Source organism: Astatotilapia calliptera, chromosome 23 (assembly GCF_964374335.1).
Source record: "Astatotilapia calliptera chromosome 23, fAstCal68.1, whole genome shotgun sequence".
NCBI lineage: Eukaryota > Metazoa > Chordata > Actinopteri > Cichliformes > Cichlidae > Astatotilapia > Astatotilapia calliptera.
The window spans coordinates 14,333,353-14,352,789 of record NC_137443.1 but is presented as its reverse complement, the minus strand read 5'-3'; the positions used below and the strand labels follow the sequence as shown (position 1 = coordinate 14,352,789).

At 39.8% G+C, this 19,437-nt stretch overlaps 2 protein-coding genes across 6 annotated transcripts in view; both read left to right on the top strand.

Moving 5' to 3' along the window:
- The first annotated feature begins 611 nt into the window (after window positions 1–611).
- Window positions 612–5,895, top strand: klhl30 (kelch-like family member 30). Its single transcript, XM_026157833.2, has 8 exons — window positions 612–746; window positions 1,152–1,994; window positions 2,069–2,261; window positions 2,814–2,900; window positions 3,387–3,542; window positions 4,225–4,413; window positions 5,137–5,282; window positions 5,394–5,895. The coding sequence occupies exons 2-8, from the start codon at window positions 1,221–1,223 to the stop codon at window positions 5,631–5,633; spliced, it is 1,785 nt and encodes a 594-aa protein (XP_026013618.1). The 5' UTR covers window positions 612–746; window positions 1,152–1,220; the 3' UTR covers window positions 5,634–5,895.
- A 505-nt stretch (window positions 5,896–6,400) lies between these two features.
- crocc2 (ciliary rootlet coiled-coil, rootletin family member 2) overlaps window positions 6,401–19,437 on the top strand; it is a 44,547-nt gene continuing 31,510 nt past the window's right edge. For 2 of the 5 annotated variants that reach the window (XM_080297750.1, XM_026157829.2), the window contains exons 1-3: window positions 6,407–6,845; window positions 9,677–9,830; window positions 9,976–10,091. In XM_080297750.1, coding sequence (XP_080153876.1) covers window positions 6,789–6,845; window positions 9,677–9,830; window positions 9,976–10,091 — 327 coding nt within the window. In that variant the 5' untranslated portion in view covers window positions 6,407–6,788. Of the gene's footprint in view, window positions 6,846–9,676; window positions 9,831–9,975; window positions 10,092–19,437 lie in introns of all 5 variants that reach the window. The other 3 variants (XM_026157828.2, XM_026157826.2, XM_026157830.2) reach the window with 2 other exon arrangements.

Sequence of the window (19,437 nt, the reverse complement as noted above, 5' to 3'; positions counted from 1 at the left end):
TCAGATGCCACTGTTTTTACCGGTTAAGCACAAGTTATCCCAGGTGAGACTGAATCTGCCACACCAATAACGGACACATTTGAGAGGAATGAGACCCTTTTTCATTGATTTCATTCATGTTTTGCGTTTTAATTGTTTTTTTTTTACTTCTGGTTTTGTAGCCTGGTTATGTTTAGGCACAAATATGTTTCAAAATTTCTGGTAAAACAAGTCTCTTCACATTTAAAAATGATCATTTGAGAGTGACCTGTCTTGTTAACGCTGTAACCCAATGTGTCAGGGCACAGACTTCATAGGACACTTTCTGTGTAAATGAGGACCATCACTGGCTTTGATAAAACAGGATTAACTGACCGCTTGAAAATAAAAATGTGCTAGATGACCGTACAGCACACACTTGAACTCCTGAACAAGGAACAGTTGTGGCAGCATTATTGTTACTCAGTTGTCAGCTGTCACATTTCCAATTGTTGGTCCTCTTTTGCCGCTCCCAGGCCTGTTAAGAAAATCCAAAATATGCGCCTTTAACAGCAGCTGCAGGTCCCATACATGTTGTTTGGAATCTGACTTCAGCACAGCGTCACTGTCAGCCCTAAAAATAACTAAGACGACAGAAGGCAGTCCCCCTCCAGTGACTTAGCAAAAGCTTTTTGCCATGCTACCCGCTCCATATTGATCTAAACAGCCGCTGCAATCCCCATTTTTACTAGGAGGATGAAAAGTTTTTTTCTTTTCCAGCTTATGTGGTGAGTATGTTGTTAATTCTGTATTTAGTTTTTATTAGATGACAGGAAATGTTATTTGTTGTTGATTTCAAGACATATTTTGACCTAACTATAATATCATAGGCCAAAGGTACTCTGTGGTCAGCACATTAAAACTCTGATTTGACTGTTATTGTCAAATAAGAACAAATGTTTTCTATTTACTCTACAACTATCATGTAAGAGATGTCATCCAACTCCTATTCAGTGTTTAGAAGCTGTCATTTCTCCATATGATGCTGCTACTTCATATATATGTTTACCACATAATCCGGTTCATGGTGCTAAATTTCGATAGTTTTTGGATTTTGAACTTCATGGTGAGGTTCTTGCTGATAATTAATATCATTTTTTTCTTGCATTTATTTGCTTTCTCTACACTTTTAGGTAATTGCTAATCTCAGTTGTTTATTGCACCAGCTGAAAGAAGATCTGAGCTACATTTTGAAGTTGATAATGGTGCGTAATGTGGATGACCTGGACTTCTGCCTGTCCTCCCATCCTCAGAGCATGCTCGAGGGCTTGCGTTCACTCTGTTCTCACCCCAAACTTGTGGATGTGACTTTGAGCGCGGGAGGGCGAGATTTCCCCTGTCACCGTGGTGTACTGGCGCTTTGTAGCATGTACTTTCACTGCATGTTCTCAGGGGATTTTGTAGAGAGCATTGCAGCACGTGTGGAGCTTCATGATGTGGATCCTGAGATCCTTAGCTGCTTGCTTGACTTTGCCTACACAGGCAAACTGACTATCAACCAGAAAAATGTGGAGGGGTTGATCTGTACCTCCAGCAAGCTCCAATTCCAGACAGTGCGAGCCGTGTGCAGCCGATACCTCCAGCATCAGATTGATGAAACAAACTGCCTGGGAATCCTGGAGTTTGGGGACATTCATGGCTGTCCTGAGGTGGTTGCCAAAGCATGGGCCTTCCTCCTGGAGAACTTTGAGGCTGTACAACAGGGTGATGAGTTTCTGTTGCTGGGAAAAGATTGGCTGATCTCATGCCTGTCTGATGAAAGACTACAAATCCGGTCAGAGTGCGCTCGTGTGGAGGCTATCCTGAAATGGGTTAGGCACCACAGGGAGTCTCGACTCTGCTATCTCCCTGAGCTCCTTAGCTTGTCCCGTCTCTCTCTGCTCAGCCTGGACTACCTGGCTGACACCCTGCTGAAGGACAGTCTGCTGCAGGCCTCTCCCAGCTGTACAGAGGCTGTGGAAAAGATTTACAGAGAGGTTAGTGAGTTTCTACACTTTTTCTCTTCTTGTTCTGCTACGAGTTATATTACAAAAATAATGTTACTTTCTAGAAAATGGATTTAGCACCTGAACATGTGGACCGATTCAACTCCCAGAGCCCACAACCAAACCTAGAAGAAGTTCTCTTTGTCATGGGAGGTCATTCAATGGATGATGAGGACGACTCTGATGAAGAGGAGGACCGAGACCCAAGACTGGAAAGACTACAGCCCAGAAACTGTGCCTTCTACAACACAAAGACCAGTAAAAAAAAAAAAAACAACAACAACAAAAACTCTTTCTCCCCCATTTAAAATTTCAAGTTTGTTTAAGTTCAGATTCCATTTTAATTTTCAAATTTGTTGGAAAATGTCTGTGGGATTCCTCAAACCAGTTTGGCACATTCTGTAGGTCGTTAAATACAGTGTTGACAGAAAAATGGCCCTTCAGAAATGTGGTCTGGATGTGACAAAATTGGATCATCTTCTCAATTCCTGAACTGAGCATTTTTATTGCTCAGCCTGGAAGAAGGCATTTATGTTATGTTTTGCACAAGGAAAAAGTTTTTGTAAAGCCATTTTAAGCTTCCTTTTTATGTGGAGGGGCAAAAGCTGGCCAGGAGTTAACGACCTGCCAAAAAGCTTTTTGTATTTACTGTTTCAGCTCAGCAAGCAAGAACCTATCCGACCTTGTTTGGCAATATTATAGCTTTACTTAATTTCACTCCAATCCATTTGTCATTTGCACACTGTATTTGTGAATAATTCATCAATTGGTCCGTGAAATATTCTCAACTTCAAGTCATTTTCTCTGCAGAACGGTGGCATGAGCTCCCTAATTTCCCGAATCCCAACAAGTGGGGTTACTCTATGGTCTCTTTGAACAATGATGTGTATGTGTCAGGTGAGTCAAGTATACTCCACACTTTTAATCAGAATAGACAGGTTGCACCTCAAACAGTCCTGGAGCTCAGTGATTTCCTGGTCCAGGTCTGGGGAGATCCCCCAGGACACAATCTCACACAATCTACCTGAGTACTATTTTGCAGCAAAATGGACCAGCCTGCCACATCATGTTTTTAGTCAGATTTTTGGTCTGTCTTTGAGTCCTTGGTTGATCATTTTCATTTCCATGAAACAATGTGCCATCCTTTCATTTCTAACACGATACCCATTCCATATCAGTATAGATATCCAACATGATGTTTTTTCCCCATTGAGAGCTGATGTGTTTCCAATGTGTTTCTTTCATTTTTTAGAACACTGTTGAAAAAACTCTTAGGTTAAATGACAAATGATAGAAAGTCAAGAGTGCAGCTCTCCAGTTACTTTTGTGAGGAATCTAAAACAATCACAGACTTTTGACAAACTGATCCTTTTTGCCTCACAGGGGGCTCGCGAGGTTCGAATACCAATACCTGGTCGACCACAGAGACCTGGAAGTACATCACAAGAGAGGGGAGATGGGTTACTGTGGTACCTATGCTCCGACCTCGGACTAACCACACATCAGCAACGCTCAACGGGGAGATTTATGTCATCGGAGGTAAGAAAATAAATATCGGTTTTGCATGTGGTGCCTTAAACCTGCAGCAAAAATCACAGAAGATAATCACCACTCTAGCTGCTTGCTTCAGCTTCTCTGAGGTTTTCTTTAAGAATGTTTTAGTATTTCTCCATTGTTGTGGAATATTGTTGGTATGGCCAACTTTTTGCAGTTGCTGAAACTCTCTATAACCCTCCAGCAACCAAATTATTTTATAATGACCAAGTTGGGTCATTTATGACAGGAAGGCTTTAATAAATGGCTATGTTTGTCTTTTTCATACCATTTCCTTTATCTGTGACAGGTATTCAAAAAGTCTTTCTATCATGTTTAAGCAAAAAGGCTTTAATACTTCTGCAAATTAAAACAAATCAGTTCTTTGGAAATGTGACATATTCCATATATTTCCATTGTAACTTTCAGTGTTAAGTGTCTGACTAAATCTTGGTCTGTTAGCCAAGGTTCTATGTAGTGATTAGGAGTGGAAAATTACAATAAAATCAAAGCCTGCAGCACTAAAAAATGTAAATATATTTACCAAAACATTCTATTATGTGAGCTACACCAGTTTTACTTAAAAACACCACAGTGGCTCATAGAAATATCTGGCTGGGATACTAAATAAGTCATTTTGTCACTTGAATGTTAAATGTGACTATCGATCGTTAATTTTTCCTCTTAGGCACAACGTCAGACCGAGTTGAAGTTGAGCACTACGACCCTTATAACGACACCTGGGCTATGACTTGCCCCGCCTTAAAGTATGTGACAAACTTCACCGCCACAGCTTGTCAGGGGAAGCTTTATGTAATTGGGTCATGTGCAGTGAAATACAATGCACTGACCATGCAGTGCTACAACCCTGTCATAGGTAAGGATGCCCTGAGTACCATCCTGAGCACTGTTCACAGTACTTCTATAATGCATGCAGTCCTATTGGTGGATGTTTTGGCATCTTCATTTTAGCCACTTTAAATAATATGTTATATTACTTTTTTGTAGCAGTAATTTCTTCAGTGTCAGATGCATATTATCCAAATTAGAATCTCTTGAGGTATATATGGATGGGTAAAAATTTAGCTATTTTAAATTTGCATAATTTTTTCCAACATTAATGATCCCTCATAACATTGCAAGCATTTTTCTGTTAAACATGGGAGCAAAATACATTTTACTCCCACAAACGTCACAGTATAAAAAGTCAAAAATCTTTTCTGTTCAGCATCATTTTTCTGTGAGCATCAGTATTATGAGACGTATCATAGTTTCAAACGTAAAATCTCTGTTACGTAAAGGAAGAGAAACAAGCACTGGTACCCAGGATATTCAATCTCTTTTCTAATAATTTACTGGGAAAAAAACCTTTATGGTCTTTTTTGTTGAGCTTTTGTTTCTCAGTTTTTATCTTTTCTTTGTGTCTCTTGTCACATTTTTTCTTTTGGTGTAACATTGTTTACTTTATAGCATTTATTTTATTAAAACTGAATGAAGTGCCATAATGTTCCCATAAAGTGCCATAAAGTGCCATTTACTTTGGATATTTGTTTGTGCTTTAATCTAATAATTAACATATTTGTTATATTTTTCTTCATAGATAGCTGGATCAGCGTATGTTCACCATTTATCCCAAAGTATTTGTCCTCTCCTCGTTCTGTCTGCGTGGATGGAACTATATATCTGGTTGCTGACAACACTAAAAAAGTCTATGCTTATGATCCAGAGGCAAATATATGGCAGAAGGTGGGTTTAGTTATCACTGCAGACAGCAAGCTAAATACATTAAATAGTCCCTTTGCACGAATTCATCCTACCAGACGTTTAAGTAATACCTTTGGTTTTTGCTCTCTTCAGGTCCAGCTTCTACACATGCTCCACGAGAATGGCGGCCTTGTATCACTTGATGGGAAGCTCTTTGTTACCGGAGGCCATTGGAAAGGTATGGAGGGGGACTATGGGGTCGAAGTGGAGGTTTACAACCGAGCATCCAACATCTGGGAAGTGGAGTCCTCCCTGCCAAGACTTTGGTTCTACAGTGGAGTCTGCACCATCTTCTTAGACCCAAACCAGTGGCCTGAGCTTGAGTCAACATAAAGTCCTCCTCAAGGCCAAAGAGTTAATAGAGATGTGTTCCTCTCATACAAATGCCTACGCTGCAAAAGGAATGCTTATCCCTGGATGTCATTGTGCCTGAGAATAGCACATTACATGACCCTCAGGTATTCTTGGATGTTTTTTAGGGCTGTGCTCTACTGCTCAGCAGGTGTTTATTTATACTTTGTATCATGTGTTTGAGACCTGAATTTCTTTGTGTTACTGTATGGTGCACATGAATCATTAAATGTTTGCAGAACTAGCTTGTGGGCTTCTATTTTTAGAGTTTTTGTCTGTAGTCATTTAAAATCTGCTAATTATGTTCCTGAAAATTGGTTAAAGATTTTATAGCATAAAAATATTTTAGACCATTGTATAAGGGATCATTTGAAAGCTCAGGCTCTAATTTAATTGAAATGTAACAGGATTTATCCTATGTATAAAAACAGTGTACCGCACCAAAAAAATGAAACGAGTGGGGTTTAATTTTCCAAGTTTTAAATGTATTTCTGTTTATTAAGTGTCCACAATAAGAGGAAAATGCATGAATTTGTATTAAGTAAGGTGCCTTTACCTTTATCCTATATCTGTTACCCGCCCCCCTAAGACCCTTCAGATATCAGAGTTGGTTTCTTCCACCTATCCAGTGACTTTAGTGACTTTAAAGTAAACAAGTAAACTTGAAAGTAAGTAAAATGTTTATATACATATACACACATACATATATAGTGTTTCTGTTCACCTTCAGTGCTTTGACCATTAACCCCTTGGAATCCTGTTGCCTGGCTCCTGGTCTCTGCGCTGCCATGAAAACGGACAAGCAAGCGTTCTGCTTCTATGACAACGGTCCCGGAAGCGCGTGGTCACCATAACAACTGGCCTGGGATTGAGCTACATGTCTTCAGTCTTCTTAGCTTAAAAGTTTCCTGTCCGTGATTTTTGTTTCAGCTTTTGAAGTTTCTCCTCACGCAGTCGCAAACTAAGACATCTGGTGTTTTCATCTTATTATTTAAGGACATGCTTGGTTTTTGCGCTTTTTTTCACTCAACTTTTAATAACTGTCGGACGAAAAGTGTACCAGAGTAAAGCTAACTAACCACCGAGCCCAAACGTTCAGTAGACTAGCAAACCTTTTATAGCTGAAGCTGGGCCGCGATGACTTCTCCACAGGAGGAAGGTGCACACTCACCCAGACTGGAGGCAGTGATTCAGGTTGGTAACTCTTGATAAAGATAAGGAAAAGTTTATATTATTGGAGTCATTTTAAATATTATTTTCAGAGTTTTTCCTGCATGGGTTTACCGCCCTCTACAAGATGTTTGTCAAAAGCAAAGGAAAATCATCATTAATAAAGATATATTTATTTAACAGTTTGTATTGTTGGCGAGTCATTTGAACGTCATTCATTTAATGCTTCTTTTCATCTTAATTTCTCAAAGGACCACGAAGCTTAGGTAAAGACACACTGTATAAGATGGCATGGACTTACTTGCTTAGCTGTCATTTAAAACTCATTTAGAGTCAAGAACAGGTTGATTTTATTCTAGTTTACATCTATGTGTACTTTGAAGTTTCAGTTTTAGGAAAATATAAGTCTAGTATAAAAAGCAAAGTGGTTTAAAACTGATACAAGTTCTCCCGTTAATTAATTTTTTTTAAGATATAACGAAAATAAAATAAACCTATTACATCACCACTGAGTATTACTAATAATATAATTGGTACCCAAATACCGTTATAAATAATATCGGTCAGACAGGCTGATATCAGTGGGAAATAGTACTTTAGACTGCAGCTAGTAGTGGCTTGGTATCACCATATGAAATATCTTTTTCTTATCCATGACCCAAAATGTGTAAGGTAGCTTAAAATTATGTCAGCCATCACAACAATATAATACCATTTATATATAATGTTACAGACACATAAACAAATAAATACAAATACATTTTGTCGTGACTCTTAAGACTTATGCTGTACTGGGATACTCTGAATTTGTGGTGTTCTTGCTTTTAAGACAAAAAAATTTCCTGTGTTATGCCAGCTAAAAAATTAAAGGCGACCTATAATAAAATAGGTTTAACAGCTGGAATAAAAATTAATAACTCATAATTAGGGCTGCCACGATTAGTCGACTAGTCACGATTGCATCGACTATTAAAATCGTTGACGACTGATTTAATAGTCGACGGTCATTTGAAGCTTTGTAAGATCCCAAAAGAGGCAGCAATGAGTAGTAGGATTTAAGAGTGTAATAACGGAGTGAAACAGAAGATGGCAGCACTGCATGTACAAGGATGCCAGCTGCCGTTAAACCCCGAAGTAGAAGCTGTGTCCCATAATTCATAGCTCGGCCTGGAAAAGTTGTCAACAATGGCAGCAGCTAGTTTTTTATTTATTTATTTATTAACCTTTATTTAACCAGGAAGATCCCATTGAGATTAAAAACCTCTTTTTCAAGGGAGACCTGGCCAAGATAGGCAGCAGCAGATGTCTCACAGTTACAGAAATTACTCAAACACAGGCAGCAACAACACACATGCAACAATAAGTGAAAGAATACAAATAAAATAAAAATAAAATTCAATAAAATTCAAATAAAATAAAAGTCAGTTAAAATGACAATCAATCTAATTGAAACAGTTGCATGTTAGTTAGTTTTAATATTACTCTTATTATTCTTTTTGGGTCACAAAATAAAGTTTAACATATTTTCAGGCGAGAATGGAGCTGTGTAAACCTCAAATATCTTCTCAGTTTATCAAGACACCGCATATTTGCAAAAGCACTCCAACGTTTTCAGAGACGTCTGTTACCCACCAGCGCTAGCCGGGGGCAAGGTTCACTAGAGCCGGTGAGAACACCGGACTTCCGGCAAATCGTTTTCAAACCCACCGCCGTCTTTAGCTACTCAAGTTAAATATATATAAGTCACTTAGATAACTTAAAAATTTTATTGTTTGTCTTTTTTTAGTATTTTATTTGTTCCTGAGTAAATCGGTTTGGCTGAGATTAAAGTTATAGTTTTTACACAGCTGAATAAATGTCAAGCAGACAACTGATTATCAGAAGCCTGAGATGCTCAAGAATACTCCGGTGTCCTGTTATATTTTAGATAGCAAGGAGTTTATTAACCTTCACCGAAACAATCTGCAAATGTCATTAACATTTAATAAACTATCATCTTGTCTTTATTTTTAGTTAGCACAGCGGTCCCCAACCCCCGGGCCTCGGACCGGTTCCGGTCCGTGAGTCGTTTGGTACCGGGCTGCGAGAGTTGAGGCTCAGGTGTGAAATGTATAGTTTTCAGGGTTTTTATCGGTTTTCAGCGTTATTTTGTTATCGTTTTTATCGTTTACTCGGTTTTCCTGGGTCTTTTCACACGTGTTGTGAATAAACCTTTTTTTACCGGTACTAGTTTTATTTTGTTGTATTTATCCGTGACACCTTAAAGGCCGGTCCATGAAAATATTGTCGGGCATAAGGTCCGTGTCGCAAAAAAGGTTGGGGACCGCTGAGTTAGCACATACCTTAAACACTTAAACACTTAGGGCTGTAAGCTAATGATAGTTATATAAGAGCAGATGCATGCTGGTGCAATAAGCTGTACGTTTTACGTCCAATGGATGCATGATCTGATTAGTCGACTAATTGCAAAAATAATCGGTGACTAGTTGACTACAAAAATAATCGTTTGTGGCAGCCCTACTCATAATATATAACTCATTATCAGTTGTCAAGATAAGTAAAGGAGCCAAGGTAAAAGTCTAAAGGCAGTGCAATATACTTTTTGTAATAAATAAATAAATATAAAAAATAATATATATAACACAGCACAGAGCACAATAATTTAAAATCTAAATAAAAGAAAATAAGTAAAAATGAATGAATTAATAAGTGAATAAGCAGTAACAAAACCTTTGTAAATCAAATGAAAGCTGAACATATTAAAATAAAGATAATTAGAGTAAAGTGTAAGACTGAAGTAGTACTCCCATAGTGTAATCTCTAGGGTAAAGTGTTGTGTGTTGGTGTAATTGTAGAAACTGGAGGAGTCCCTCCTTCAGTCTGATGGCAGCTCAGGAGAGAGAAGTCTGACACTTCAAGAGGAGGGACAAGAATCCATGGCCACACCTGTACCTGTCTCCTCTCGCATCCGTCAGATCATCACCCGCAATCTAGCCGAGGATCCAGCAGGTACTGAAAAAAACTTTAAATGGCTAGTTTGTAGATTAACTTAACATTACTGGATATCTGAAAGGTGAATTACAACCCTTTCTTCTGATAATCCCTCTGACTGACTCTGACTCTTCTATATGTCTGATCTGTTTCCTTGTCTCAGGCAAGAGTTCAGAGTTCAGTGCACTGGAGGAGAGGAGGGATCTAAGGGGGCGACTGTCTCCCAGCCAGATGGACCAGGACCAGCTGGTAGTCAAACAGTCCGGTCTCACAGAGAGGGTAGGAGTGACGAATTCTCAAGGTCAACAGTAGCTTTCCTGCCAAAGGCTACTATCACAAATTTTGTTTTCTTTTTTGTTGTTATTATTTCTTATTTGTCAGGGACCAGGCACAAAACATGGAACTCATAAAAAAAGAAAACCATGTATGCAACCCCTGGTCCAATATAAAATAAACATATCCAATATACAAGAAAAGTAATCAAATGATCAGAAATAAGAACCATAAAACCATGAAAAACAACTGGTGCTCATCAGTTTGCCAAGGGTCATAAGGTCATTTACAAAAAATTTGAAGCAAATCATTTTACAGTGAGAAAGATTATTCACAAGAGGAGTGGATGTCACCTCGAGGTCAGATTGTACAATGCTCAGAGAAACGTAAAAAAATGGGAGCTACATCTCAGATTCTACAGGCCTCAGTTAGTGTGTTAAATGGTAGGTTTCATGACAGTACACTCAGAAAAAGACTGAAACTGATGGCTTGCCTGGAAGGGCTGCTGGGAGAAAGTCTCTTCTCTCTCAGGTTAGGTTTGCAAAGCTGCAACCAAACAAACCTTCTGGAACACTTCTCTTTGGACAGATGAAACCAACGTCAAGATATGTGGTCATGAACAGCACCACACAAACACAACATATGAACACCTGCTGTCAAGCACGGTGGTGGAGGGGTGTTGACTTGGGCTTGTTTTGCAACCATAGGACCACCCTGCGAAGTCGTCTCTGTGACAGTTAAAGTTTCATGCAAAAGGAGAATGATTTCATGTACAGCAGAAAATATAAGACATATAAGACAAATATAAGAAAAGAATCGAGGAGATTTAAGAGAGCTGTCCATAAAAAAGCAAATCTCAGTTAAGTGAAATGAATATTGTAAAAAAATAAAAGTACCCACACACACACACACACACACACACACACACATATATATATATACATGTATATAGTTGATATCAAGCACACTAGAGCATTGACTGCAAAAAGCTTCGTAGGTTTGAAATGGGATATGTTTACTGTGAGCGTCAGTGTAGCGCTGTTTTTTCCAGTAGGGAAGCCTGTTTGGGGGCTGAACAAACTAACATTGAAGGAAGACTGAAACTCCACTTAATGTATGGTAGTAAAAATCTAAGGAGCGGAAAGGGCAGCATACACATGCTCAGACTAAATTAATTTGACTTTGCACATGTATGTATATCATACTTTTTTTAATGAGTTGCTGTAGAATTACAGTTTACATATTAAGGTAATTACTGTATAAGCAACCATTGTGTGTGTGTGTGTGTTTGTTAGTGTAAATAAGAGTGGGGAGCGTAGTTCATGAAGGGTTTCCTTGTAGTCTGTTCAGGTAGACCTCCTGTGCTCACGAGGACGCGTGTCTCCCTCCGCGGCCCCCCATGGTTGCCCCTCCATGTTTTGGGGGAAAATTGTGAAGGTCACTGGCCTCCTCCCCGAGGACCGTTGAAGAAAAACCTAATTTTTCATAGTGCACAAAGCAGCCATTTATGATCACACTGCCCTCATTCTGCTGCTTAAATCTAATGATCTCGCACTGCTTGCTTTGCTCTTGGAATTCATTTTAAAACCGTGGCTATAAATAAAACGTATTTAGGTTGGCTTGTTTATTTTGTGAATATTTTTAGAAGTGTGAAAAGGCACTAAACAGACGAAACTAAAGCACAGCTTGTGGATATTTGATGCTCAAACCCAAAGAGTAGCAATTTGAATCTGAATATTTTGTTTGGTGGTGACTCATAAGTCAAGAGGTTCATTATGAAACTCCTGTCAAGACTCATTTATTATGCTGAAAGCTCTTGTCTTCGTATTATTTCCTCTATGTAAAAGCAGCTTGATTTTTTTGGCAGCTTTGCTTTTATGTGATGGTAATGCAGTTTGCTCATCAGTACCCGAGAGCCAAAAATGCTTCCTTGACTTTGACGCTAACATTCAGGCCAGCAGCCTTTCATTCACACAGATTTCTCCATCAGCACTTACAGCTGAAGGGCTCATATCACTGAATGTATCACATACATTGCATCCAAGTAACCTCCGTTTAATTAATCAGTGTATTGTACCTATGTCAGTATGTCTCATTTGCCCCATATATAGCAGCCAGAGAATATCACTGTGTCAAAAATATGATTGGTCAGTAATTCAGAATTGCTTATTGGCTTTCAGTGTTAACATTGATTATCAGTGATATTTTCCAGCCTTGAGCATTTGTAGCTGTTCCATGAGACCTTGTGTGAAACATTTTAAGTCAGCATTTGTCTGAGGTGCCCTCAGCTTGAACCTTCTTTCCTCTGTAATTTGCATTGACTACTGTGATTGAAATTTCTCTTGATAATTTCCACATTGTTCATAAACCTGCACTCTGCATTTTTTGGTGGGATAAATGTACAGGCCCACCTGGAGTATAGGGTTTCTAGTGCTAGTTTTTGATCAGCTAGTTTTTGATCAGCAACACACTCTGGAGAGCTTCTCAGTTGGGGGTTGGGGGCAGTTTTCACCCTGCCATCCAACAGCTACAGTCTCACAGCTGGAATATGTCCCCTGCAGTCCTAGGGGCTAAAATAACAACAACCTTAGCCCATTTTATGCCATAACTTTGTGATCAGGCTGATGCATTGTGACTAGTATGAGAAAAAAAAAGTTTCTCCAAGGACGCTAGTCTTCCTGTCTCCATTTCTGTGTAATTGTCGCTTAGTATTTTTCTAGCAGTGAGGAATCCCAAGATCAGACGACAGACTCGATCTCTCCAGTGTGTCCTGGGTCTGAGAGTCTCAGAGTCTTCCTCCTGTGGGACATGGCGAAAACACCTCACCTGGGAGGTGCTCAGGAAGCATCTTAATCAGATGCTTAGCCCTCTTTGGGTTGTCTCTTTTTTAAAGTAAAGGGGGAAATGCTGTACTCTAAGCCTCTCCTGAATGACTGAACTCCCGAGGAAGTATTTGAGATTTTCTGTCTGTGAAGAGGCCACCTTTCCAATATACACATATCCATATCCACACATAAACAATATCCACAGTGGTAGGCCAAAACTTAAATAACTCCAGAGTTGAATACCAAAAGGTAATAGGTGGTATAAACACAAAAGTAATAGTTGACAAATCTCAAATACACCAATTTATTTGGCCATGCCAACAAACAGAAACTAGCATTTCTACTTAAGTACAGAATGTCTTTACCTCTGATTGTTTTTAAAAGAATCACATCATAATTACCTCACTACAACAGGTACTTTAGTTACATCCATGCAGATGATGTGCCGATCCATCTGTCAGTCTCTTGTTCCTGTCTCCTTGACTCGTGTACCCCATGACACATGAACTTCTCCACTTGAATAGGAACTCGTCCTAAGCCACTGTGGGTATTCCACCCTTTTCTGGCCTCAGACATAGAGGTGCTAATCCTCATTCCAGCCACTTCACATTTGGCATCAAACCACTGCCTTCATAGATTGATGAAGTCACATCACACGTCGATAAAAATAAAAGATGTGACCCTGAAACCAACCAATCTTGAAATTGCACCTTGAATTTCTGTCCATAGTTATCGTCAGAATCAGTGTTAAAGGGCAGTTCTGCCAGAGTCCATCAGCCACTGGAACAAAGATGAACTAAATGAACTAAAGGAACCAAGCTCTCACTGCACTGCCCCCTGCCCCCGAAAAAATGAAAAACAACCAAACAAACAAGTTAAACTGCCAAATATATATATATTAAGCAATACAATTATAACTAATATATGCAAATTATTATTTAAAATATCATCACATGGTTTAATGAGCATTTCGTTTTCATTTCATTTTCTTGTAATTATTTCAAGGTTGAGGCTTTAAAGGGTTAACAATTGTCCTAATAATGCATACCGTCGAAGCACCACTCACAGGACACCGTGGGGGGCTTCAAGCTGAGGTCAAATCCCTTGTCCAAATTCACAAATACGAGTCAACAAGTTGGGCAAACTCATAAGCATCCTCAAGTATGATTCTTGAGTAAATAAGGAGCTGGTCCAGACTTCTCTTACCAGGAATAAAAGTGCATCAAATAAAGTTTTAAAAGCTTTTTTTTTTTTTTTTACTGAAGTTCTACTTCTGTTACACAACATTCCAACTTCATTCATTGCTCAATCCAGTGTGCCAGCATTTGCCTAATTGCACCAGAGTAATAAAAATGCCAAAAACGAGAGAATTTCACCCACCTATATCTTGAAACCACACGTGAAAAACAAGTGCCACAATCTGTTTCGTTTCCCCTGTAGATTTAAGGGTTCTTTGAGTGCCGTGTCTCTATATCATAATGTTTGTGGCCCAAGTCAGTTGAACAAAGTGTGTGACAATTCAAAAACATACATTTTGCCAAGCTTTCCTTAAGGCTCTGAGCTGACAGAAGACTGTTAACATAGTGCTGGTGAAGTCACACCTGGACTCTTAAAGCCTTCCTCTGTGTCTCTGTTAAGTCACTCTTCGTGATCCCTGTTGACCCCAGAAAATTGCACCTGAACCAGGATAAACCTTGACCTAGTTTGTGCGTTGGATGGCTTCAGGAGGTTGGAGAACATGTTGGGGTGAATTCTGAACCTTCTGTGTTGCTTTTGGAGGCCTGCTAATGTGCATTTTCTCAGACACGGACATCCATACCCTACTCCTGAACACTTAGAGATTGCCTGCACAGTACTGCGGTGTGGCAGTCAGTTGGATAAAGATAACTCATGCTGAATGATTTCTGACACCAACTGCCATTTGCCAGTGCCCTGTGGAATTTTAAATCCCCCGGGTCTCTCCGTAAGAACCCTGTCAAAGAGATAAAGTCTGTTTTTAAGGATTGTATTACTGTCTTCTTTTACTGTTCTACCCCCCTCTGTCCCTAGTTTGTTTTTCCTGCTGGCACAAACCCATTCATTTATGCTGCAATTTGAATGGAAAACAGCCAGAAAGTCAGACTGTCTCAAAATTGTAAAAATTAATTACTTTCCCCAGAGAAAGAAAATGCTTAAAAGCCCTCCTGAAGACTGAATTTTTTGATGAAAGTATTCCATTAAACCTCGTAGCCTTTGACATTTCTTCTGCTTCTCATGTTACCTAACTTTAAAGTCAGACATAAAGCCTACTTTTCAGCTCTTTTTCACATGTCAGAGATCTCTAATCAGATGTGAAGTCTGTACTGATTGAGTTTATGTATGTATGTGTAGGTTTTGAATTGCATTGTCCTTGCTGGACACATTTGTGTTAAGCAGTGCATGACCAGCCGCGTGTTTGTGAGCACTAAGCTTGCATTATGAGTTTGCCATTTTTACACAGATCACTTGTATCCCTTACAGGCCATCACAGCAGCTGTCCCCATGACCCAAAAGTTCACTCTATGGTAACATGCTCTCAGCAGTCCCTCCTCTTTTCCTTCCATTCTCCTTGTTTGTTATCCCACATTGTGTAATTACTGTCAGTGATGATACATAAACAGCTTTCACAATCAGCTGGGGCTCTTTCACAGAGTCAGCACTCAGGGGGTAATTTGAGGGGAGGGAGGAGCGGGTGAGCTGTTCAAGTAGGACAGTAAGTTTTTGGGCAGCTTGGGGGCGATGGACATCCGCTCCAGCTGTGTTTAGGAATCTGACAGATAGTGCACTCCATTAATTCCCTTTATTAAGCCTCTGGGTCCAGGCCAAGCCAGAGAAAACGATTGCAGCTGTAACCCTTCACATGCTGGCTGGAGTGCGCACTCACGGCCAGATGTCGCCCTGGGTGAACCACAGATAGAAAGAAAAGAAGACTGAGGTTGTGAAATAGTTCCTGGATAAGGCAGAAAATTTATATCTTTGTTGAAAATCAGGTATGAATTCACAATGTCATATAGCAGAAAACGAGAGAATACGCTTCCCAAGATACTTTATCAGATAGATAGTTATCAGATACCCAAATGTAATTACATTAGGTCAGTGAGAAGATATTGCAATCCTGAGATGCTAACTGAATGGGCTGGATTCTGATCTTATACCACATGAGCAAGGCAGCAAGTTTTGGCACAAACACCAAAGACTTCACAAGGGCCTTGAAAATGATTCTCTTGTTGCTTGCTGGCAGATGAATCAAAGCAAGATTATCCCTTGATGTTGTCTGAAATATTTATCAAAAGAGACAATACAAGGAGTGGCAGAAATCATAAATATCAAGAAGTATAAAAACTCTAATTCAAAGCACATTTTAAGGGCCTGAAAAGTCTTACACTTTGGAGCCATAAGCAAGGCTCAAGAAACAGATACTTGGAAATTAAAAAGAAGAAAAGAAAAGGACTCAAAGCGACCATATGGAGGAATAAAGTATACCATGACATAAAGGCTGGTTTTTGTATAAATTGCATTTTCGGCATTATTGCAGAATGGCAGTAGATGACCTCAAAGAGCAGAGCTATGTTAGGATTGGGCTCAGCTCACTTTAGGGAATCATGAAAGCTGATCGAGGGTGATTGTGCTCTGAAGCAGATCATAAATAGCATGGGTGTTAAGCGAGCGCAATTCTGGGCCCACGGTAAGCCCTGTAAGCCCCGAGTTAGTGCAGAGGGAGGACTGGGATTACTTGCTTCTCTCTTTGGCTTTACAGTCACCACCGTATGCGTGTGTTGTGAAGGACAATGAGTTCAAGCTCACTTGGAGATGTGAGTGATGAGAGTTAATGATGCAAGCAGAGCAACGGAATAGATGGTGGTGTAGGAGGGTTAAGCAGTGGTGGGGTTCTCCACACCAGGCTGTTATGGCACCCTCCTGGGAGCTTCCTGCAAGGAGCATGGTTAATCCGGAGCAGCCCCTGGCCTCCTGCTTTACAGCTGACTGGGGACAAACTATAAAAAAGCGTCATCTCTGTATTTTGTGGAGTAAGGGCGAGGCGCTGGCAAGAAGCCCATGTGCTGCAGCCATGTATGAAAAAGCACAAACAACCCTCGGTGTCAGGGTAGGGTGGGGCCCTTGAGGAGTTACCAGGGTAGCCTGGTCATTGGGTGCATCAGGTAGTTGGGTGGTAGGGATGGTGCAGGCTAAACAGGCACAGATGCTGATGGAAATTAATTTCTTGTGCTTTATAAATAAAAGACAGTTTGACTAAATTAAAGAAAATCTGTGTTTCCCTGACCTTCAAGCTCTAAGGGGCTGTATCCATGCAAATCTAGTTTTAATGGTCACATATTTTATTTTTTAGAAAGTCAATGAAGTCCAGAGAATAGAAGATAGTCCTGATAAAGCTGTAGCTGTGTTCTACATTAGAGCTTGTGATATGAGTGTTCTAATAGTGTACTGCAGCTTTAGGTGTGTATAAATTCTCAGTCCCATTTAATCCAGGGTTCAGACATGATCATCATTTCAAGCTCATCTAGCAACTTGAACTAATGCTCTAATACTATGCTAATTCCAGTTTCAGACACAGTGAGTTTTCTTGGAATGTACTTATCATGTACATATCATTCCAATAAGTACAATTATTTACATCTTTACTACAGATTTGCCTGCAAAACACTGTTTAAACTGCTGTGAGAGGACAATCCGCGACCATCTTTGCAATTACTGAATATGCATATGGAGAAGATGAATATAGTCACCATGATGCTGCCCATTGACTTTAATGTAGTCATTTTGAACACTGAATGTCAGAATTTTGGCCATTGCATCTTGGTTTTGTGAAACTAGAAATTATCATGTTTAGATGACAAGGGTAAATCACAGGGTAATAAAAAAGCTAGAATTTCATAGACAAGAACTAAGCCACAAACTTCTAGGACAGACTGAACATGACAAACCCGGTTAAGGGATCCAGTTTAGTAAGTCAAATTAGCAGCTGTTGGTGTGGCAGCTTTTGGCTGTAGCTACCTGTGTTGGTGCACCAATCAATCTGCACAGAATGAGACTAGCAACAACGTAGCAACGAGTGATTATGGAAAAATTAGTCCAACTCAATGATTTGTAGCAGTGATAGGGAAAATAACTATTAGCAGCTTAAAGTAGGTGCCCCCAAGAAAATGTTTCTCATCTATAAGGGAAGTGATTAAATGAGGTAGTAAAAACATTAAAGAATTATCCATGCAACTGGATCCTGATGTAATAAAACCCAAATGTTTAACAGAAATGAAGAGCTGCTGTGCTGGTTGAGGAGCCAAAGAGTTGGGTTGACTGGGAATCTGGAACATCAATTTTTGTGGTTTTTATTATTGTTATTGTCATGAAAGAACAAAACAATATTAGCAAACTAAATCTGCTTATTGTAGCAGGCTGTAAAATTGTTTATTTCTGCTGTTAAGTTGAACATATTAACATGGCATCTATGAGGGTTGACTCACTTTTGGGCCCTCAAGTGGCCACTGCAGTTTTCTTCATTTTTCAGGTATTACTCACCAAAATTGGTTGTTGGGACATTGCTACAAATCTCTACGTGTTAGTGCATAGAGTGGTTCAGTACTGTTGTAGAATAAAAGAAATGCAAGGCTCAAATTATACATGTATAGGATCCTTATGCGCGTGCATAGACAAGAGGCATGAAGATTTATCGCCCATCTATTGTAGCGCCTGAATTTACCAGGATCCTTTATCTGAATCCTGCATTCTGCACCGTGTATATTGAAGTAATGGATATTTTTTGTTGTTGTTGTTTGTTTATGTTTCTTTTTCTCACAGTGTTGGATTTCTTTTTGATGTGGCTACGAGAGTTACAGTTTCAGCATCACATGGCACCGAATATACATGGCGCTCATATCCTGTAGTATTTATAAAGTGCATGCTTGTTAGTAAGTCAGTGTTATTGCTTTAGTTGTGCCAAAATACTTGAAAAGATGCATAATCACCAATGCTCCACACACAGCTGTTTCCAGGAGTCCCTTTAAACACAGCTGCTGCAGTGCTGTGCGTTTCAAACACTCCGCCCATGTTGTTCCTCCCTTCTCAGTCCCTAAAGCTGTCACCTCAACAACGGGCAGTAAAAGACGTTTTTGTGCTCCCCATGTCCTCAGAGAAAAACACCAAAAGCACAGAGCCAAGTGCGTGATGACCGTAAGTGTAGTTTGTAGTATAAATTTCTGAAAAGGGCATTTGAAAATGTGTTAATAATGGTGGCAAAGTGGCTGGGTCCAGTGTTGAACACTGAGACTATTGTCTTGGCTCTCTTGGAGCCTGCTGGAGAGATTAAGCACCAAGAGAAGAGATGAGGTACAGAAGAGAAGAGGGAGGGAGTGGGTCGCAGGGTTGATTTGACGAGCTTGGATGGTGGTTTGGAGCGTATTGCAGGGGAGGGGGGGCTCGCTCGCTTGCTCTCACTCTCTTCATCTCTTTTTAAATGAGAAGTCGGCAAGGGCAGCTAGAGGCACGCAGTGTGT

What these genes read in the sequence shown, in the direction of transcription:
- klhl30 (XM_026157833.2), top strand. Translation starts at nt 1,221, where the DNA reads ATGGTGCGTAATGTGGATGACCTGGACTTCTGCCTGTCCTCCCATCCT. An exon ending in GGAGATTTATGTCATCGGAG is followed by an intron (nt 3,543 to 4,224) that starts GTAAGAAAATAA and finishes TTTTCCTCTTAG; the next exon opens with GCACAACGTCAGACCGAGTT. An exon ending in AGGCAAATATATGGCAGAAG is followed by an intron (nt 5,283 to 5,393) that starts GTGGGTTTAGTT and finishes TGCTCTCTTCAG; the next exon opens with GTCCAGCTTCTACACATGCT.